This window comes from Oncorhynchus tshawytscha, linkage group LG03 (genome assembly GCF_018296145.1).
Source record: "Oncorhynchus tshawytscha isolate Ot180627B linkage group LG03, Otsh_v2.0, whole genome shotgun sequence".
Lineage (NCBI taxonomy): Eukaryota > Metazoa > Chordata > Actinopteri > Salmoniformes > Salmonidae > Oncorhynchus > Oncorhynchus tshawytscha.
Window position 1 is genome coordinate 3,298,019 of NC_056431.1, and position 23,767 is coordinate 3,321,785.

At 45.5% G+C, this 23,767-nt stretch overlaps 1 protein-coding gene across 1 annotated transcript; it reads left to right on the forward strand.

The window, feature by feature from the left end:
* The first annotated feature begins 16,430 nt into the window (after nt 1–16,430).
* LOC121841141 (protein S100-A1-like) lies at nt 16,431–18,947 on the forward strand. Its single transcript, XM_042307599.1, has 3 exons — nt 16,431–16,574; nt 18,207–18,366; nt 18,654–18,947. The coding sequence occupies exons 2-3, from the start codon at nt 18,226–18,228 to the stop codon at nt 18,816–18,818; spliced, it is 306 nt and encodes a 101-aa protein (XP_042163533.1). The 5' UTR covers nt 16,431–16,574; nt 18,207–18,225; the 3' UTR covers nt 18,819–18,947.
* The last annotated feature ends 4,820 nt before the right edge of the window (nt 18,948–23,767 follow it).

A 23,767-nucleotide genomic window follows, 5' to 3' on the forward strand; every position in this document is an offset into this window, starting at 1 on the left:
CAAAGCCTGCAGGAGTCATGAGGCAAATTGCATAAAGATAAGGCTGTGCTCTGTGGTTCTCCCCCTCGATTCTAGTAATCGAGCAGCTGAACAATTACCTGGGTTAAACCAAGATTACACATATCCCTTTCTTGACTGTAATATTAACTCATGATACTCAAACATTTAGTTAAAATCATTTAATTTAAACTTTATTATGCCTTTGTGAGGGTTACTTTGTACACTGCTCAAAAAATAAAGGGAACACTTAAACAACACAATGTAACTCCAAGTCAATCACACTTCTGTGAAATCAAACTGTCCACTTAGGAAGCAACACTGATTGACAATAAATGTCACATGCTGTTGTGCAAATGGAATAGACAACAGGTGGAAATTATAGGCAATTAGCAAGACACCCCCAATAAAGGAGTGGTTCTGCAGGTGGTGACCACAGACCACTTCTCAGTTCCTATGCTTCCTGGCTGATGTTTTGGTCACTTTTGAATGCTGGCGGTGCTTTCACTCTAGTGGTAGCATGAGACGGAGTCTACAACCCACACAAGTGGCTCAGGTAATGCAGCTCATCCAGGATGGCACATCAATGCGAGCTGTGGCAAGAAGGATTGCTGTGTCTGTCAGCGTAGTGTCCAGAGCATGGAAGCGCTACCAGGAGACAGGCCAGTACATCAGTAGACGTGGAGGAGGCCGTAGGAGGGCAACAACCCAGCAGCAGGACCGCTACCTCCGCCTTTGTGCAAGGAGGAGCAGGAGGAGCACTGCCAGAGCCCTGCAAAATGACCTCAAGCAGGCCACAAATGAGCATGTGTCTGCTCAGGTCAGAAACAGACTCCATGAGGGTGGTATGAGGGCCTGACGTTCATAGGTGGGGGTTGTGCTTACAGCCCAACACCGTGCAGGACGCTTTGCATTTGCCAGAGAACACCACGATTGGCAAATTCGCCACTGGCGCCCTGTGCTCTTCACAGATGAAAGCAGGTTCACACTGAGCACATGTGACAGACGTGACAGAGTCTGGAGACGCCATGGAGAACGTTCTGCTGCCTGCAACATCCTCCAGCATGACCGGTTTGGCGGTGGGTCTGTCATGGTGTGGGGTGGCATTTATTTGGGCAGCCCTCCATGTGCTCGCCAGAGGTAGCCTGACTGCCATTAGGTACCGAGATGAGATCCTCAGACCCCTTGTGAGACCATATGCTGGTGCGGTTGGCCCTGGGTTCCTCCTAATGCAAGACAATACTAGACCTCATGTGGCTGGAGTGTGTCAGCAGTTCCTGCAAGAGGAAGGCATTGATGCTATGGACTGGCCCGCCCGTTCCCCAGACCTGAATCCAATTGAGCACATCTGGGACATCATGTCTCGCTCTGGATGCTTTAGTCCAGGTCTGGGAGGTGATCCCTCAGGAGACCTTCCGCCACCTCATCAGGAGCATGCCCAGGCATTGTAGGGAGGTCATACAGGCACGTGGAGGCCACACACTACTGAGCCTAATTTTTACTTGTTTTAAGGACATTACATCAAAGTTGGATCAGCCTGTAGTGTGGTTTTCCACTTTAATTTTCAGTGTGACTCCAAATCCAGACCTCCATGGGTTGATACATTTGATTTCAATTGATAATTTGTGTGTGATTTTGTTGTCAGCACATTCAACTATGTAAAGAAAAAAGTAATTAATAAAAATATTTCATTTATTCAGATCTAGGATGTGTTATTTTAGTGTTCCCTTAATTTTTTTGAGCAGTGTACATGTCTGTCTGTCTGTCTGTCTGTCTGTCTGTCTGTCTGTCTGTCTGTCTGTCTGTCTGTCTGTCTGTCTGTCTGTCTGTCTGTCTGCCTGCCTGCCTGTCTGCAGGTCTGTCTGTCTGTCTGTCTGTCTGTCTGTCTGCCTGTCTGCAGGTCTGTCTGTCTGTCTGTCTGTCTGTCTGTCTGTCTGTCTGTCTGTCTGTCTGTCTGTCTGTCTGTCTGTCTGTCTGTCTGTCTGCAGGTCTGTCTGCAGGTCTGTCTGTCTGCAGCGCTGTGGTTTACGATGACATCATCAATGTGTTGATTGTGAAAATCAAAATAATCCAAAACTCACCACTAGATGTCATGAGAACTCTTAAAGTACTGCTTGTCCTCCATCTCTCATCCCTCTCTTTCCTTCCTCCCTCAATGATGATATCGCTATGCCACAGTTTCTGTTTGTTTGTTATTTTGGGCTATGACAGTCTATTACGAATCAGTCTGACAGTATTTTTGACAGTATTTAAATCTGAAGACAGTATGACATGCATCAGAAATGTATTAGGAAGTTCAGAAGATCATCAGGCAATAATGTACCTACTAATTCCTGAGTCTTATCTTTCACTGATTGGATCCCAATACTTTGTAGCATAAACCATTCAAAAGATAGAGCCACATTTGAAGGAAGAAAACAGAAACAGCTGTTTATTACAACAGCATCTAGCGGCTACCGGATGTTACTGATGTAACCCTGGTTCTATGATCCAAGCAAAAAGGTTCTCTCACAGCCGCATTTTCAAATCAGGTGACCCCATGTAGCGAACCCTACTTTGGGAAACACTTCACTATGGGCTCTATTTTGGGCTGGCTTTCAGTCAGTGCAATTGTCAAACACATGCTTGGCAATTATAACTTGTTAAAGCAAGCACTCCTCTATTTTCTAACGCTAGGATTGGTAATTGAACTGTCTCATATGATCTCGCGCTGAGGTGGGAGGGCTGGCAATATCTGAGGTGTGTCCTTATAAACTTTGCAGTACTAACATGGTTGGTTATGGTACGGATTCAGTGGAAGCGCATTGGAACGAGAGATTTAGAAAAAACAAATGCTAAATGTTTTTGTAGCCATTTCATTTCATTTGATTAAAAAAACAAGCCTATTCTCAATTATATACATTTATATAAATGATCATAGGATTGGGTTAGGAGAGAGAAAAAACATGCGATATTTATATATGGTCCCCATTCTGTATGGAGAGCTCTCAGCTCTGTCTATATATGGTCCCCATTCTGTATGGAGAGCTCTCAGCTCTGTCTATATATGGTCCCCACTCTGTATGGAGAGCTCTCAGCTCTGTTTATATATGGTCCCCATTCTGTATGGAGAGCTCTCAGCTATGTCTATATATGGTCCCCATTCTGTATGGAGAGCTCTCAGCTCTGTCTATATATGGTCCCCATATGGTCCCCATTCTGTATAGAGAGCTCTCAGCTCTGTCTATATATGGTCCCCATATGGTCCCCATTCTGTATGGAGAGCTCTCAGCTCTGTCTATATATGGTCCCCATTCTGTATGGAGAGCTCTCAGCTCTGTCTATATATGGTCCCCATTCTGTATGGAGAACTCTCAGCTCTGTCTATATATGGTCCCCATATGGTCCCCATTCTGTATGGAGAGCTCTCAGCTCTGTCTATATATGGTCCCCATATGGTCCCCATTCTGTATGGAGAGCTCTCAGCTCTGTCTATATATGGTCCCCATATGGTCCCCATTCTGTATGGAGAGCTCTCAGCTCTGTCAATATATGGTCCCCATATGGTCCCCATTCTGTATGGAGAGCTCTCAGCTCTGTCAATATATGGTCCCCATTCTGTATGGAGAGCTCTCAGCTCTGTCTATATATGGTCCCCATATGGTCCCCATTCTGTATGGAGAGCTCTCAGCTCTGTCAATATATGGTCCCCATATGGTCCCCATTCTGTATGGAGAGCTCTCAGCTCTGTCAATAAATGGTCCCCATTCTGTATGGAGAGCTCTTAGCTCTGTCTATATATGGTCCCCATTCTGTATGGAGAGCTCTCAGCTCTGTCTATATATGGTCCCCATTCTGTATGGAGAGCTCTCAGCTCTGTCTATATATGGTCCCCATTCTGTATGGAGAGCTCTCAGCTCTGTCTATATATGGTCCCCATTCTGTATGGAGAGCTCTCAGCTCTGTCTATATATGGTCCCCATTCTGTATGGAGAGCTCTCAGCTCTGTCTATATATGGTTCCCACTCTGTATGGAGAGCTCTCAGCTCTGTCTATATATGGTCCCCATTCTGTGGTCCCCATTCTGTATGGAGAGCTATGGTCCCCATTCTGTATGGAGAGCTCTCAGCTCTGTCTATATATGGTTCCCATTCTGTATGGAGAGCTCTCAGCTCTGTCAATATATGGTCCCCATATGGTCCCCATTCTGTATGGAGAGCTCTCAGCTCTGTCAATATATGGTCCCCATTCTGTATGGAGAGCTCTCAGCTCTGTTTATATATGGTCCCCATTCTGTATGGAGAGCTCTCAGCTCTGTCTATGTATGGTCCCCATATGGTCCCCATTCTGTATGGAGAGCTCTCAGCTCTGTCTATATATGGTCCCCATATGGTCCCCATTCTGTATGGAGAGCTCTCAGCTCTGTCTATATATGGTCCCCATTCTGTATGGAGAGCTCTCAGCTCTGTCAATATATGGTCCCCATATGGTCCCCATTCTGTATGGAGAGCTCTCAGCTCTGTCAATATATGGTCCCCATTCTGTATGGAGAGCTCTCAGCTCTGTCTATATATGGTCCCCATATGGTCCCCATTCTGTATGGAGAGCTCTCAGCTCTGTCTATATATGGTCCCCATATGGTCCCCATTCTGTATGGAGAGCTCTCAGCTCTGTCTATATATGGTCCCCATATGGTCCCCATTCTGTATGGAGAGCTCTCAGCTCTGTCTATATATGGTCCCCATTCTGTATGGAGAGCTCTCAGCTCTGTCTATATATGGTCCCCATTCTGTATGGAGAACTCTCAGCTCTGTCTATATATGGTCCCCATATGGTCCCCATTCTGTATGGAGAGCTCTCAGCTCTGTCAATATATGGTCCCCATATGGTCCCCATTCTGTATGGAGAGCTCTCAGCTCTGTCTATATATGGTCCCCATATGGTCCCCATTCTGTATGGAGAGCTCTCAGCTCTGTCAATATATGGTCCCCATTCTGTATGGAGAGCTCTCTGCTCTGTTTATATATGGTCCCCATTCTGTATGGAGAGCTCTCAGCTCTGTCTATATATGGTCCCCATATGGTCCCCATTCTGTATGGAGAGCTCTCAGCTCTGTCTATATATGGTCCCCATATGGTCCCCATTCTGTATGGAGAGCTCTCAGCTCTGTCTATATATGGTCCCCATATGGTCCCCATTCTGTATGGAGAGCTCTCAGCTCTGTCAATATATGGTCCCCATATGGTCCCCATTCTGTATGGAGAGCTCTCAGCTCTGTCAATATATGGTCCCCATTCTGTATGGAGAGCTCTCAGCTCTGTCTATATATGGTCCCATATGGTCCCCATTCTGTATGGAGAGCTCTTAGCTCTGTCAATATATGGTCCCCATATGGTCCCCATTCTGTATGGAGAGCTCTCAGCTCTGTCAATAAATGGTCCCCATTCTGTATGGAGAGCTCTTAGCTCTGTCTATATATGGTCCCCATTCTGTATGGAGAGCTCTCAGCTCTGTCTATATATGGTCCCCATTCTGTATGGAGAGCTCTCAGCTCTGTCTATATATGGTCCCCATTCTGTATGGAGAGCTCTCAGCTCTGTCTATATATGGTTCCCACTCTGTATGGAGAGCTCTCAGCTCTGTCTATATATGGTCCCCATTCTGTATGGAGAGCTCTCAGCTCTGTCTATATATGGTCCCCATTCTGTATGGAGAACTCTCAGCTCTGTCTATATATGGTCCCCATATGGTCCCCATTCTGTATGGAGAGCTCTCAGCTCTGTCAATATATGGTCCCCATATGGTCCCCATTCTGTATGGAGAGCTCTCAGCTCTGTCTATATATGGTCCCCATATGGTCCCCATTCTGTATGGAGAGCTCTCAGCTCTGTCAATATATGGTCCCCATTCTGTATGGAGAGCTCTCAGCTCTGTTTATATATGGTCCCCATTCTGTATGGAGAGCTCTCAGCTCTGTCTATATATGGTCCCCATATGGTCCCCATTCTGTATGGAGAGCTCTCAGCTCTGTCTATATATGGTCCCCATATGGTCCCCATTCTGTATGGAGAGCTCTCAGCTCTGTCTATATATGGTCCCCATATGGTCCCCATTCTGTATGGAGAGCTCTCAGCTCTGTCAATATATGGTCCCCATATGGTCCCCATTCTGTATGGAGAGCTCTCAGCTCTGTCAATATATGGTCCCCATTCTGTATGGAGAGCTCTCAGCTCTGTCTATATATGGTCCCCATATGGTCCCCATTCTGTATGGAGAGCTCTCAGCTCTGTCAATATATGGTCCCCATATGGTCCCCATTCTGTATGGAGAGCTCTCAGCTCTGTCAATAAATGGTCCCCATTCTGTATGGAGAGCTCTTAGCTCTGTCTATATATGGTCCCCATTCTGTATGGAGAGCTCTCAGCTCTGTCTATATATGGTCCCCATTCTGTATGGAGAGCTCTCAGCTCTGTCTATATATGGTCCCCATTCTGTATGGAGAGCTCTCAGCTCTGTTTATATATGGTCCCCATTCTGTATGGAGAGCTCTCAGCTCTGTCTATATGTGGTCCCCATTCTGTATGGAGAGCTATGGTTCCCACTCTGTATGGAGAGCTCTCAGCTCTGTCTATATATGGTCCCCATTCTGTGGTCCCCATTCTGTATGGAGAGCTATGGTCCCCATTCTGTATGGAGAGCTCTCAGCTCTGTCTATATATGGTTCCCATTCTGTATGGAGAGCTCTCAGCTCTGTCAATATATGGTCCCCATATGGTCCACATTCTGTATGGAGAGCTCTCAGCTCTGTCAATATATGGTCCCCATTCTGTATGGAGAGCTCTCAGCTCTGTTTATATATGGTCCCCATTCTGTATGGAGAGCTCTCAGCTCTGTCTATGTATGGTCCCCATATGGTCCCCATTCTGTATGGAGAGCTCTCAGCTCTGTCTATATATGGTCCCCATATGGTCCCCATTCTGTATGGAGAGCTCTCAGCTCTGTCTATATATGGTCCCCATTCTGTATGGAGAGCTCTCAGCTCTGTCAATATATGGTCCCCATATGGTCCCCATTCTGTATGGAGAGCTCTCAGCTCTGTCAATATATGGTCCCCATTCTGTATGGAGAGCTCTCAGCTCTGTCTATATATGGTCCCCATATGGTCCCCATTCTGTATGGAGAGCTCTCAGCTCTGTCTATATATGGTCCCCATATGGTCCCCATTCTGTATGGAGAGCTCTCAGCTCTGTCTATATATGGTCCCCATATGGTCCCCATTCTGTATGGAGAGCTCTCAGCTCTGTCTATATATGGTCCCCATTCTGTATGGAGAGCTCTCAGCTCTGTCTATATATATGGTCCCCATTCTGTATGGAGAGCTCTCAGCTCTGTCAATATATGGTCCCCATTCTGTATGGAGAGCTCTCAGCTCTGTCTATATATGGTCCCCATTCTGTATGGAGAGCTCTCAGCTCTGTCTATATATTCTGGTCCCCTCTGTCTATATGGTCCCCATTCTGTATGGAGAGCTCTCAGCTCTGTCAATATATGGTCCCCATTCTGTATGGAGAGCTCTCAGCTCTGTCTATATATGGTCCCCATATGGTCCCCATTCTGTATGGAGAGCTCTCAGCTCTGTCTATATATGGTCCCCATATGGTCCCCATTCTGTATGGAGAGCTCTCAGCTCTGTCTATATATGGTCCCCATATGGTCCCCATTCTGTATGGAGAGCTCTCAGCTCTGTCTATATATGGTCCCCATTCTGTATGGAGAGCTCTCAGCTCTGTCTTATATGGTCCCCATATGGTCCCCATTCTGTATGGAGAGCTCTCAGCTCTGTCAATATATGGTCCCCATTCTGTATGGAGAGCTCTCTGCTCTGTTTATATATGGTCCCCATTCTGTATGGAGAGCTCTCAGCTCTGTCTATATATGGTCCCCATATGGTCCCCATTCTGTATGGAGAGCTCTCAGCTCTGTCTATATATGGTCCCCATATGGTCCCCATTCTGTATGGAGAGCTCTCAGCTCTGTCTATATATGGTCCCCATATGGTCCCCATTCTGTATGGAGAGCTCTCAGCTCTGTCAATATATGGTCCCCATATGGTCCCCATTCTGTATGGAGAGCTCTCAGCTCTGTCAATATATGGTCCCCATTCTGTATGGAGAGCTCTCAGCTCTGTCTATATATGGTCCCCATATGGTCCCCATTCTGTATGGAGAGCTCTCAGCTCTGTCAATATATGGTCCCCATATGGTCCCCATTCTGTATGGAGAGCTCTCAGCTCTGTCAATAAATGGTCCCCATTCTGTATGGAGAGCTCTTAGCTCTGTCTATATATGGTCCCCATTCTGTATGGAGAGCTCTCAGTTCTGTCTATATATGGTCCCCATTCTGTATGGAGAGCTCTCAGCTCTGTCTATATATGGTCCCCATTCTGTATGGAGAGCTCTCAGCTCTGTCTATATATGGTTCCCACTCTGTATGGAGAGCTCTCAGCTCTGTCTATATATGGTTCCCACTCTGTATGGAGAGCTCTCAGCTCTGTCTATATATGGTCCCCATTCTGTGGTCCCCATTCTGTATGGAGAGCTATGGTCCCCATTCTGTATGGAGAGCTCTCAGCTCTGTCTATATATGGTTCCCATTCTGTATGGAGAGCTCTCAGCTCTGTCAATATATGGTCCCCATATGGTCCCCATTCTGTATGGAGAGCTCTCAGCTCTGTCAATATATGGTCCCCATTCTGTATGGAGAGCTCTCAGCTCTGTTTTTATATATGGTCCCCATTCTGTATGGAGAGCTCTCAGCTCTGTCTATATATGGTCCCCATATGGTCCCCATTCTGTATGGAGAGCTCTCAGCTCTGTCTATATATGGTCCCCATATGGTCCCCATTCTGTATGGAGAGCTCTCAGCTCTGTCTATATATGGTCCCCATTCTGTATGGAGAGCTCTCAGCTCTGTCAATATATGGTCCCCATATGGTCCCCATTCTGTATGGAGAGCTCTCAGCTCTGTCAATATATGGTCCCCATTCTGTATGGAGAGCTCTCAGCTCTGTCTATATATGGTCCCCATATGGTCCCCATTCTGTATGGAGAGCTCTCAGCTCTGTCTATATATGGTCCCCATATGGTCCCCATTCTGTATGGAGAGCTCTCAGCTCTGTCAATATATGGTCCCCATATGGTCCCCATTCTGTATGGAGAGCTCTCAGCTCTGTCAATATATGGTCCCCATTCTGTATGGAGAGCTCTTAGCTCTGTCTATATATGGTCCCCATTCTGTATGGAGAGCTCTCAGCTCTGTCTATATATGGTCCCCATTCTGTATGGAGAGCTCTCAGCTCTGTCTATATATGTTCCCCATTCTGTATGGAGAGCTCTCAGCTCTGTTTATATATGGTCCCCATTCTGTATGGAGAGCTCTCAGCTCTGTCTATATATGGCCCCCATTCTGTATGGAGAGCTCTCAGCTCTGTCTATATATGGTTCCCACTCTGTATGGAGAGCTCTCAGCTCTGTCTATATATGGTCCCCATTCTGTATGGAGAGCTCTCAGCTCTGTCTATATATGGTCCCCATTCTGTATGGAGAGCTCTCAGCTCTGTCTATATATGGCCCCCATTCTGTATGGAGAGCTCTCAGCTCTGTCTATATATGGTTCCCACTCTGTATGGAGAGCTCTCAGCTCTGTTAATATATATTCCCCATTCTGTATGGAGAGCTCTCAGCTCTGTCTATATATGGTCCCCATTCTGTATGGAGAGCTCTCAGCTCTGTCTATATATGGTCCCCATTCTGTATGGAGAGCTCTCAGCTCTGTTTATATATGGCCCCATTCTGTATGGAGAGCTCTCAGCTCTGTCTATATATGGTCCCCATTCTGTATGGAGAGCTCTCAGCTCTGTCTATATATGGTCCCCATTCTGTATGGAGAGCTCTCAGCTCTGTCTATATATGGTCCCCATTCTGTATGGAGAGCTCTCAGCTCTGTTTATATATGGCCCCATTCTGTATGGAGAGCTCTCAGCTCTGTCTATATATGGTCCCCATTCTGTATGGAGAGCTCTCAGCTCTGTCTATATATGAGCTCTCAGCTCTGTCTATATATGGTCCCCATTCTGTATGGAGAGCTCTCAGCTCTGTCTATATATGGTCCCCATTCTGTATGGAGAGCTCTCAGCTCTGTTTTGTAACTGGTGTTCTCATGATATGCTCTTATCTATTCAGTTATGGAGGTTTACAGTTGGACACCCACTCTGCTGTACAATGGACAGTTTAGTTTGAGTTAAATCAGGTCTCTCTCTCTCTGTCCTTCTCCCCTCTCTTATAGGCAGCGTGTGAGTTTCGGGAAGCTAATGTTCACCATAAAATGCACCTTAATAATAAAGAATTCCATGCATCTGTCTGTCATCACATTTGTAGACTTATGTAAAATATCCTAGTAAGCCAACTATTCCTAATGTGATGAGTAGATTAGATCATTTAGGCTAATAACACAACTCAATCACTGTTTGCGTTAAAAGACTGCAGTGGTCAATGTATGGCTGCCCCTGTATTGGCGTAGAGGAGGCCTAAGCTATAGGCTATGTCAGATACCTTTCTTCTCCTTTCTTTCTGTGTTTATAAACACATTTCATGCAATTCTACGACACTTTATATGACTGGAGACATTAGCAGAATCTTTTATAATATGACAAAAATGACAAGGTAGTATAGACCTATAGGCTACAGCTGACTCTGATAAACAGATATAAAAACCACCTTGTCTGCACGCATCTAATTTTGGCCTATGAAAAGGGGAGACACAAATTGCACAATATGTGACGTCCCTCCCACTCTGTCTGCTGGAATCTCCTGTTTGGTAGTCTACTTGTTGCAGAAGGCCAATGGGCAGAGCTGGGAGGAACGTCAGCTGATGTGGTGCACCTGGGCAGAGTTGGCCTGTAGGCTATAAAGGGTGGCCACATCAGCCAACGCTCTCTCTCTTCCCTGACTGGCAGGCTAGCTTCCACCACCGTCAGTGTTTTTGTTGTCTGGTTTCACCATACAACACCCTCTCCTGTCGCCACTCATGAACACACTGCACACACTACTGATCCTACAGACGTCCACAGCTTGGTACATGTTTGTCGTTGTTGTTATTTAGTTGAATAAATGTATTCCTTTTTTAAGTTAAGCGTGGTCTCCCTTTGTTGTCACGAGCTATGAACCTGGTCATAACAACTATGACATCCATCTAACCTGGAAGAGGAAATGGCATTGACCCAATGATAAATAGTGAATTTGCACAGAGCACACTCATTTGGGATATGGACAATGGTGCCAGTAAGATAGGCTATTGTTTTCTCAAGTTGAGAATTTTGATGGCTACAAGACACTTTAGATTATTTTAATTGTCTTCTTTTACAGCAATAATCATTTTATTTCTAAACTGTTGTCCCGCGATGAAATTGGGAGTAGAGGAGAGAAAAAACATATATATAACATATATACATCAAACTGTACAACCAATCATTGACAATAAATGCACTATTGCGAGGTTGAATGAATGGGATTGAACGTTGACAAATCATTTCCTGTAGGCTAGCACTAGCAGTAGCAACCTTCGTGTGTCAAGGTCAATCAAAATCAAAATGTCATCTCAGAAAATAATATCAGATTTTTTCGATCCCGATCGACAAGCAAAAACAAACTGCAACCACAGCAGCACAAAGGGATAAAGGCCCTGGGACTGCTGCATCTACCACCTGCTGCATCTACCACCTGCTGCATCTACCAACTGCTGCATCTAGCACCTGCTGCATCTAGCAACTGCTGCATCTAGCACCTGCTGCATCTACCACCTGCTGCATCTACCACCTGCTGCATCTAGCACCTGCTGCATCTACCACCTGCTGCATCTAGCACCTGCTGCATCTACCACCTGCTGCATCTACCACCTTCTACATCTACCACCTTCTACATCTAGCACCTGCTGCATCTACCACCTGCTGCATCTACCACCTGCTGCATCTACCACCTGCTGCATCTACCACCTGCAGCATCTACCACCTGCTGCATCTACAACCTGCTGCATCTACCACCTGCTGCATCTACCACCTGCTGCATCTACCACCTGCTGCATCTAGCACCTGCTGCATCTACCACCTGCTGCATCTACCACCTGCTGCATCTAGCACCTGCTGCATCTAGCACCTGCTGCATCTACCACCTGCTGCATCTACCACCTGCTGCATCTACCACCTGCTACATCTACCATCTGCTGCATCTACCACCTGCTGCATCTACCACCTGCTGCATCTACCACCTGCTGCATCTACCACCTGCTGCATCTACCACCTGCTGCATCTAGCACCTGCTGCATCTACCACCTGCTGCATCTACCACCTGCTGCATCTACCACCTAATGCATCTACCACCTGCTGCATCTACCACCTGCAACATCTACCACCTGCTGCATCTACCACCTGCTGCATCTACCACCTGCTGCATCTACCACCTGCAGCAGTCTACCCGGGCCCCCAGCCGTGCACGGACCCCACCAATGTCAATGATGTCAACCTCAACCCAACCAGCGACTGCTGCATCTACCACCTGCAGCAGTCTACCCGGCCCCCCAGCCGTGCACGGGCCCCACCAATGTCAACGATGTCAATAAAACATTGCCAGCCTCCACGGAGCAAGATGTCAACCTCAACCCAACCAGCGACTGCTGCAACAGCTCTACGTTAGCCAGGCCCCACGCGGAGCATGCAAGGCCTACTACTGCACCCATAGAAAAAACAGGAAAAATTATCAACCCATTGGAGTATATTGAACGAGGGCTCTTTCAGCACAAAGCATCAGATTTTAGCTGCAATTTTGTGCAGATTTTTAAAAATTATTGTTCAGAATTGATGAGAGGGCCATTCTAAATTGTTAAACTGGCTGGATCTGGTCCGTGGGCCTTCAGTTGAATACCCCTCCCATACATCATCCCCACGTACTCAGCACTTGTTTGAATTGGTTGCCTACAGACCCAGATTTTTGATTGAGGTAATTTTTGTTTTGGTCTGTTTATATTGTTGTTAAATTGGAATTTGTCATTAAAACCCATTGAAAATATTGAGTGTCATAAATTTTATTTTTGTGTTTTTACTGAGCTACTCAAAACAGAAAGAGAGACAAGTCGAGGTAAGCCCTGCCGCTTCAGTGCTGCTATGGGAAAAGTTCCCCCTAGAGATGCTTGAGGGAAACATGTTCACACACTTCCTGGCATATACTTGCTACTGAGCCACCATGTACTAAGATAGTTTAGCTCTATGACAAGAGTGTGCAAAGCTGTCAGCAAGGCAAAGGGTGGCTACTTTGAAGAATCTCAAATATAAAATAGATTTTGATTTGTTTAACACTTTTTTGGTTACTACATGATTCCATATGTGTCATTTCATAGTTTTGATGTCTTCACTATTATTCTACAATGTAGAAAACAGTAAAAATAAAGAAAAACCCTTGAATGAGTAGGTGTGTCCAAACTTTTTACTGGTACTGTAGGTATGCTGAAGATCTGATGATCAAGAAGTGTCATATCAAGGGTGAATGTAGGCTAACGAACCCTACTTGTCAGAATGATGTTGGGGGATTCTGCTCTACTTCTAAAAAGATTTATCTTGAAAGATGTCACGATGGCATCATAAATAAATATGAATATGTTTTATGGACAGGGAGGACCTAATCTTAGACCAGCACTCCTGCTCTGATGCTTTGTAGATACGGGTCTGTAATGTTCTAGAATTTTGTGTGAATCATTTCTCATATTTCCCCCTTTCAGAGCTATAACATTACAATTGCATAGCTAATAGACTATGTGTTTGTAGATGGACTGAGGTGAATGTGCTACTACAGCCCAGCCCAGCCATGTGTAAAGGGGTGCGTACTGGCGGCAGAGAAGTCAGGCGCAGGAGAGCAAAAACTGTGTTACAACAGTGCAGTTTAATAATAAAAATCACTATAAACAGAACAATCAATACAATGGGTACAAAACCAGTCACACACCAGAAATAAAGTGCACAAGCACTTACAATAAACAATTTCGGACAAGGACATGGGGGGAACAGAGGATTAAATACACAGCATGTAATGATGGAATTGAAACCAGGTGTGTGGGAAGACAAGACAAAACAAATGGAAAATGAAAAGTGGATCGATGATGGATAGAAGACCGGCGACGCCGACCGCCGAACACCGCCCGAACAAGGAGGCGGAAGTCGTGACAGTTTGCCATAGAAACATCAGCTTTTCTGTGTTTGAATTTATTTTAATTTATTATTCATTATGAATTGTGTTACATACAGGAGTAATAATTCATAATTAATAATAAATAAATGCAAATTAAAACACAGAAAATCTGGTGTTTAAATGGCAAACGGTATTGTTAAATTTCAGTCTACTGTGATATATATAAAGTGTAATATCGGGATGCAAACTCAAAATTGAGTACATTTGAACTCTATATCTGATATGATACTGATGTCTTCTTCTTTTCTAACCTCTATGGGATCGGTGTCCCTATACCGAGACGGTTGTTGCTAACGTGCGCTAATTTGTATGCAGCACAAGACCCAGATTAGGGAGAGTTGATTCTCATAACTATAAGTGACTTGCTGTGCTTTTCTGATGCTGTGGAGAAAAAGGACATCAGCTTTGAATATCCATCACGTGTGTCAGAAGAACACATGCTTTGCCTATTACTTATGCCCAGGTTTCTTCTTCTGGTCAGGAGGACTACTGTGATGTATTCAACTGATGGTGCCAAACATGACCAATATACAGCCAACTCGTGATAAGTGTACATAGTGCATTACAGTTTACCAATCAACATTTTGGAGACTGAACAACCTTTTGGTGATTGTGTTGCTTTTTATCTGAATCTGTTTGTGCCAGTTAAATGCACGCCTTCATGACCGTCTCAAAGCCAATGCTATGCCAACATTAGGAGTTGAGTCCGGAGTGGCTGATGTGACTTTTCCTGTTTTTCTGCATGTTTCAGCCTGCAAGAGAGTCATGCTAAAGGAATGCAGAGCAAGGACCACCACAAGATACAGCAAGCACAGACTAACACAACCCATATGAATGCACTCTGTTACCTTGACAACAGGGACACACCCTATCTAACCCTCCCCACACACACACACACACACACGCCCGCGCACACACATACACACACACATACACACAAAACACACATACACACTGTCACTGATCTCCTGGTGATTTGAACACACCCAATATCATCATCGATCATTTCGTCAATGCTCATTCGAATATAATACACAGCCAGGTGGTTATTGATGGTTGTCATGGTTAATGGTTATTGTCATGCCAGCCTCTTCCACAGTAGCTCATATACTGTTCTCTGTATGGTGTTGCAAGCCAAATGTGTTATAGAATAGATATTGATCTGCTTGACTCAAATCACACAGGGAGTGGTAGACTACTGTGGGCTGAGGTAGAGGCTAAGACCATATTGTAACAATTAGATAGAGGTGGTGGACAGAGTGAGAGTATACGTGACACAGAGGCGTAGACCATACTGTAACAATGAGATAGAGGTGGTGGACAGAGGATAAGACCATACTGTAACAATGAGATAGAGATGGTGGACAGAGGATAAGACCATACTGTAACAATGAGATAGAGGTGGTGGACAGAGGATAAGACCATACTGTAACAATGAGATAGAGGTGGTGGACAGAGGATAAGACCATACTGTAACAATGAGATAGAGGTGGTGGACAGAGGATAAGACCATACTGTAACAATGAGATAGAGATGGTGGACAGAGGCTAAGACCATACTGTAACAATGAGATAGAGGTGGTGGACAGAGGATAAGACCATACTGTAACAATGAGATAGAGATGGTGGACAGAGGATAAGACCATACTGTAACAATGAGATAGAGATGGTGGACAGAGGCTAAGACCATACTGTAACAATGAGATAGAGGTGGTGGACAGAGTGGGAGAGATGAGCAATGAAGGAAACAACAGTAGTGAATCTCTAACTGATCTAAATGTGTTCTCTCTCTGGGGAGTATTAAGATGTAACTGAATAAAATGGTATTTCATTCAAGAAACTTCCTCCCATCTTTTTCATCCATAGATCTATTCTTCCAAAACATTCTAGTGTGTACTCTTGTCACCCCTCTCTACATCTGTTCAGCATCTTTGGTATAGATTTCTGTGAATGAGATGCGTGTGTTAAAGCGATAAGAAAAACATTCTATGTGATCCATGTCTATTTTATCATGTTGAATTCAAAGATGAGGACTCAAAGACATCAAGTCTTAACTCTAACCCCCTCCCTCCCTCCCCCTCTCCCTCCCTCCCTCCCTCCCTCCCTCCCTCCCTCCCTCCCTCCCTCCCTCCCTCCCTCCCTCCCTATAGGCTACACACACTCATAATCAGATGGGCGTGGCCTGTTCTCCTTAAACTCCTGAACAATCTTTCCCACAGTTCATGCGCAGTAGATTCAGCATCATTGGTATATATTCAGCAGTACGCTACTTCCCCACCCTGTTCTGTTAGCATCTCTCCTCTGTTTGGTAAGTAACCATTCTTCACCTATCCTACTATTACTATTGGTGTCTTTGGTTTAACAGAGGAGGTTATCTAGTGTAATAAACAGGTCTCACACAACTGTAACAACTGTTTCCAAGTGTGACTAGCTACTGATCTGTCTCGTCCGGCAAACTTGTAGGCTATAATGTTCATTAGTCTTCGCTTGCTTTGATTGAAAAATATGTTCTTCTATGGTTTGTTATGCAGGATGGGAGGGGTGGGGTGATAGAGGGAGGACATTCTATTACTGATGAAGACATAATGTAGTCTATCTATACCCTGTAGTCTATCTATCTATACCTAAACCTTTTCATGTTTCATTTGTAGGCTACAATGTTTTTGTTTTAGAACTCTGTTAGACCTACAAATGTTTTTCTCAGTCGGTTCATGTCATTTTATAGGCATTACTCACCAATTATCATCAGCCTGATTTCTCTACACTGAACTGTTGCAAAACCCTTTCCTCTCCTGTCACACCCCTTTCCATCCCCAACTCCCCAAACTTTCACACTTACTCACTTGTGTCACATGGTCAAGCTATGACAGAGGTTAAAGGAAAGTCTACACAGCAAGAGAGGTTGGATGTTACCAAAGAATGTGGGAGGCACCAAAAGAAAGAGGAGGGGTCTGAGGTAGAAGGAATGTGTAAAGGAGTGGAAGATCACAGTTTAAATGCCAGGAAGTAACACCAGCCAAAGACTGCTTACAGAGACAAAGAAAGCCAACTCCCATCCTCCCTAAATGTGCATTGTTCATTTGTTTTCTGCAAAGGGATAGTTCACCATTAGTCAACATATTAGTGATATCAAGACATTCACTGTACTGAGTATGTATCTGCTACTGTAACTTACACCTCCTCCCTCTATCTCCCCTCCCATCTCCCCCTCCCTTTATCTCCCCTCCCCTCTCATCTCCCCTCCCCTCCCATCTTCCCCTCCCTCTATCTCCCCTCCCCTCTCATCTACCGCTCCCTCTATCTCCCTCCCCTCTCATCTCCCTCTATCTCCCTCCCCTCTCATCTACCCCTCCATCCCTCTATCTCCCCTCAATTTCCTCCTCCCTTTATCTCCCCTCCCATCTCCCTCTCCCTCTATATCCCCTCCTCTCATCTACCCCTCCCTTTATCTCCCCTCCCCTCTCATCTCCCTCTATCACCCCTCCCCTCTCATCTCCCTCTATCTCCCCTCCCCTCTCATCTCCCTCTATCACCCCCATCTCCCCCTCCCTCTCATCTCCCTCCTCCCTCTATCTCCCCTCCCCTCCCCTCCCATCTCCCCCTCCCTCTATCTCCCCTCCTCTCCATCTCCCCTCCCTCTATCTCCCCTCCCCTCTCATCTACCCCTCCCTTTATCTCCCCTCCCCTCTCATCTCCCTCTATCACCCCTCCCCTCTCACCTCCCTCTATCTCCCCTCTCATCTCCCTCTATCACCCCACCATCTCCCCCTCCCTCTATCTCCCCTCTCATCTCCCTCTATCTCCCCTCCCCTCCTCCCTCTCTCCCCTCCCATCTCCACCTCCCTCTCATCTCCCCGCTCCCTCTCCCCTCCCATCTCCCCCTCCCATCTCCACCTCCCTCTCTCCCCTCCCATCTCCCCTTCCTCTCTCCCCTCCTCAGTGTATCCTTCTCTGCAGCCATGCCGTCTCAGTTGGAGAGTTCCATGGAGTCCCTGATCACGGTGTTCCATCGCTATGCCGACAAGGACGGTGACTGTAACACACTGAGCAAGAAGGAGCTGAAAGACCTGATGCAGACAGAACTGGCCAGCTTCCTGAAGGTACCATAGATATCCCTCTCTCTCTCTCTCTGTTTTTATCTCACTGTCCCTCTATACTTTCCCTGTATTTCTTGTCCACCTTTCAAATTCTTACTTGCAATGATAGCCTACACTGGCCAAACCTGGACAACGCTGGGCCAATTGTGCGTCGCCCTCGGGGGTGTCTGTAGTGACGCATCTAGCACTGAGATGGAGTGCCTTAGCCAGCTACGCCACTCGGGATTTCTCTCACTCACACTCACTCACACTTACTCTCTTCATCTCCTTCATCTCTCCTTCCCTCTCAGTCCCAGAAGGACCCAGCTGCCATAGACAAGATCATGAAGGATCTGGACCAGAATGGTGATGGGAAGGTGAGCTTCGAGGAGTTTGTCTCTCTGGTTGTGGGCCTCTCCATCGCCTGTGAACAGATCTACCAGCTCCACACCCAGAAGGTTGCTGCCAAGAAGTGAAGGAGGACAGGACAAGGAGAAGCAGAAATGGATACTTTTCTGTATGTCATTTTGCTTTTCTATATGTCAAATAAGTCATTTTATAACTAAGTCTTACTGTTGTGAATAAACACTGGCTTTCCCACTCTGTATCTCTGTTTGTCACATTTGTTGTATTTGGCCTGTAATTTGTCCCGCACGTGTAAGACAGAATAGACAGCGTCAGTCACGATCCATCCATCCTCAGTTTTCTCCTATCACAGACATTAAACTCTGTAACTGTTTTAAAGTCACCATTGGCCTCATGGTGAAATCCCTGAGCAGTTTCCTTCCTCTCCGGCAACTGAGTCAGGAAGAACACCTGTATCTTTGTAGTGACTGGGTGTATTGATACACCATTCAAAGTGTAATTAATAACTTCTTGCTCACAGGGATATTCAATGTCTGCTTTTTTATTTTTACCCATCTACCACTCGGTGACATTCTTTGCAAGGCATTAGAAAACCTCTTTGTAGTTGAATGTGTGTTTGAAATTCATTGCTCGACTGAGGGACCTTATTTTTTTTTTACAATATAATTATTGGCTTTTTTTTTTTACAGTTTAACAATCATCAGCAAAATATGACAATCAGACAATGTCCCATTATTCCCCCGTCCTTACAGATCATCGTATGTGTGGAGTACAGAGATGAGGTAGTCATTCAAAAATCATGTCAAGCACTATTATTGCACACAGATTCCATGCAACTTAATATGACCTGTTAAGCACATTTTTACTCCTGAACGTATTTAGGCTGGCCATAACAAAGGAGATAAATACTTACTGACTCAAGACATTTCAACTTTTAATTTTTAATTCATTTGTCAACATTTCTATAAATAATCATTCCACTTTGTCATTATTGGGTATTGTGTGTAGGCCAGTGACACAACATCTAAATGTAATCCATTTTAACGCTGTAACACAATAACATTCGGAAAGGAGGCACTTAAACACCCAAACTAAAAGAGAATGGGTTTCAAACGGGTACTGAAAGACACCCATGAAAGACACTGAAAGTTGGCAAAGCAACTAAAACAGGGTCCTAAAATGACAAACTTAAGGAAAAACCCACACTGTCACACCCTGATCTGTTTCACCTGTCTTTGTGCTTGTCTCCACCCCCCTCCAGGTGTCGCCCATCTTCCCCGTTTATCCCCTGTGTATTTATACCTGTGTTTTCTGTTTGTCTGTTGCCAGTTCGTCTTATCTAGTCAAGCCTACCAGCAGTGTTCCTGTACTCCTGTTTTCACTCTAGTCCCTGTTTTCTAGTTTTCCCAGTTTTGAACATTCTGAACCTGTCTGCCGTTCTGTACCTCTCTGACTCTGCTCTGGATTACTGACCTCTGCCTGCCCTGACCCTGAGCCTGACCCTGAGCCTGAGCCTGACCCTGAGCCTGACCCTGACCCTGACCCTGTCTGCCGTTCTGTACCTTTCTGACTCTGCTCTGGATTACTGACCTCTGCCTGCCCTGACCCTGAGCCTGACCCTGACCCTGAGCCTGTCTGCCGTTCTGTACCTCTCTGACTCTGCTCTGGCCTGATTACTGACCTCTGCCTGCCCTGACCCTGAGCCCCTGACCCTGAGCCTGACCCTGACCTCTCTGACTCTGCTCTGGATTACTGACCTCTGCCTGACCCTGAGCCTGACACTGACCCTGACCCTGAGCCTGAGCCTGACCCTGACCCTGACCCTGACCCTGACCCCCTGAGCCTGGCTGAGCCTGACTCTGCTCTGGATTACTGACCTCTCTGATTCTGCTCTGGCCTTACTGACCTCTGCCTGCCCTGACCCTGACCCTGAGCCTGAGCCTGACCCTGACCCTGAGCCTGAGCCTGACCCCTGACCCTGACCCTGACCCTGACCCTGACCCTGACCCTGTCTGCTGTTCTGTACCTCTCTGACTCTGCTCTGGATTACTGACCTCTGCCTGCCCTGACCCTGAGCCTGAGCCTGACCCTGACCCTGAGCCTGTCTGCCGTTCTGTACCTCTCTGACTCTGCTCTGGATTACTGACCTCTGCCTGCCCTGACCCTGAGCCTGACCCTGAGCCTGACCCTGACCCTGACCCTGAGCCTGACACTGACCCTGACCCTGAGCCTGTCTGCCGTTCTGTACCTCTCTGACTCTGCTCTGGATTACTGACCTCTGCCTGCCCTGACCCTGAGCCTGACCCTGACCCTAACCCTGAGCCTGGCTGCCGTTCTGTATCTCTCTGACTCTGCTCTGGATTACTGACCTCTGCCTGCCCTGGACCTGTCGTTTGCCTGCAGCCTGTTTTGTAAATAAACTAGTTATTTCGAACGGTCTGCATCTGGGTCTTATCCTGAGCTGTGATACACACCACCTTAGGATAGTGACTTATAAAGAACATGGACTCTGGCTTTATTGAGTCTGTCACAATGTCTTTGAGAACTCAACTTGATTGGCTCTCTCAAGTTAACCTTGTGGGTTGTTTTGCTTGGCAGAAAATTACATTACTGGGTGTTTTTGTATTCACCAAGATAGGGTTCTTCAGTTGTTTTTGCCGGCTGTTGTGACTAAGTCCCCTCTTACTTTTTGTGTGTTCAGGATCGTAAAGTTTACCCTTGAGAAACATACTGTTCCTGACATCTAGCTGGAAAAGGAAGCAGCTGAATATAAATGACCAGTTGAGGAGGAATCAGGTGGTGTTGGCAAGTGAAGTACAGTTTGGAGACCAAATACCTGATGATTCAACACAGGAAAAAACACAGGATCTTTCGCTACAAGTTAGACTGTAATAGTGTGAGAATAGGGACTCTTCACAGGATGCTGACCCAGCTGGTCATTGTAAGTACTCCTGCTTATTCCCTCCTGTTTTCTGGAATCTTCCAACTGTGTTTTCAGGAGAACCTTGGAATTTTACAAAAGTTACTGGAATTTAGCCAACCTAACAGTATGTGCTAGTGCTAGTGCTTTATTACCCAAGTCCTGAGGGGGACACTCTGGAGAAGGTGAGGCTGCAGAGCGGATTAGCTGTGAGTGGTGCAGCTTGAGGAAGCTGCCCGTTCTCTTCTTCCAGACCAGCCCAGAGGAATGTCTGCCGCTCCCCACCTAGTTCAAAATGACCCACCACGAGGGAGGTAAGAGGCCTGCAGACGCTCTACATACAGGTGTCAGTCAAACTGTGAACAACCCATGCCAGTTGCTAACATCAGTAGTCTGTACATAGATGGATGAATGTTTGTGTTTGTTCCGGATGGTAATCAATGGACGGTTGTGTTGTAGGTTGATGGTGTACCCCCCTCCTCTGGCCAAGGGGGGCATATCGGTGATTAACGAATAACGCTATTACTTAATTACTAATCAAGAAGAGAAAGTTTGAAAAGGTGTTCCCCGGTCATCGCATTCGATAGTCTTATTTCTGAGTGTGGGTATCTGATTCAACTTATTTTTGTTCTTGTCACTGACAGTCATGTAGTAGACCTTTTCTCTATTGTACTGTGCTGCAACTGCAATGTGATTTGTTTACCAGCAAGAAAAAACAACATGAAGTTTCCAGGATGTATATTATTACAGCTCATCACACAGCCTTTTCAAATGATTGGACAATAGTTAAATATTCCTACAATATTTCTCTCTAATATGGACCATCCCCATGTATGTCAGTAAGCTACATTGCTTAGTTTAGGACTGTCCCCATTGGGTTTGGGGTGCACTTCCTTCTCTACTTAAATGTTGTTTGCTTGTCCTGATCAACGTTAGCCATAGGCTATATCTTGCTTATTGAGAACGTGCCACACACATTTGACAATTTAGCCTGTAGTATTTTTTCATTTGAGGAGAATTGCGATGCATAAAGATAGGTAGGCCTACTTATTGAAGCCAATTACAAGTGTTGTTATTACTCGTACCTGTAGCTTATGATATTTAAGAAACTGTAGTATCAATTGGAGTTGATGACAATGCAGCGACCTCCAATAACCTACAGAACTTGAGGAAACCGTATGCTGCATTAAGCCATGAAACGTGTTGATTTGCCAGTCAGTGACTAAGCCCCCGTCACACCTCCAACTTATTTATTCACCAAATAACCCAGCCCTTTCGTGCCACGGCCAGCTATTGCGCTCAGAATTCCCGCTGTGAAAATGGCAATAATATTTGACACCCCAGGTCTGTAGTGCTACCACCAGCGCTAAGATTTAACATTGAGTTAGGCTTGTTAACATAGAGCCCTCTGCGTCGTTATGCGCAAACATATTCTTCTTTTGTAACTGTACATTAAGTACTGTACTTTATTCATCCCACAAGGGTCAATTGTGCAGCCAGCAATGCAATTAAATTAAACAACATCCTTTCTAAATTGAAGTAAAAACTTGTAGACCACAGTTTGTAGAGAGGAGACCTGAGTCCAAATACATGTATATTTGGTATTAAAAATGTTTCTGTATATTTTAGGATTTTCATGAAGCCAAAATCAATGATGTAAGGAATGATGAATGAAACTTTGGAGTACTTTAAATGAAATGATGAGCAGAAGGACAAATTCAACTCCATCTTTCATCGAATCAGATGGCTTATTCACCACAAAACCATTTGATGTTGGCAATTATTTTAATGATTATTTCATTGGCAAAGTGGGCATACTTAGGCAGGAAATGCCAGGAGGAAAGTCTTTGTCCTCAGGCCTGGAGGGAAGCCAAGTGGTAAAGCTGCCTTTACTGGTTCTAACAACAGACCTATAAGCTTGTTGCCAGCTCTTAGCAAACTGTGGTAAAAAATAGTGTTTGACCAAATACAATGCTATTTCACTGTTAGAGCGGGCATAGTAATAGTAGTACTGCTAGAGCAAGCTTACTAATAGTAGTATCGCTACAGCAGGCATACTAATAGTAGTACTACTAGAGCAGGCATAGTAATAGTAGTACTACTAGAGCATGCATACTAATAGTAGTACTGCTAGAGCAG

Coding starts and splice junctions, on each gene's coding strand:
- LOC121841141 (XM_042307599.1), top strand. CDS start 18,226: ATGCCGTCTCAGTTGGAGAGTTCCATGGAGTCCCTGATCACGGTGTTC. Junction 18,367..18,653: donor AACTGGCCAGCTTCCTGAAG/GTACCATAGATA, acceptor CTTCCCTCTCAG/TCCCAGAAGGACCCAGCTGC.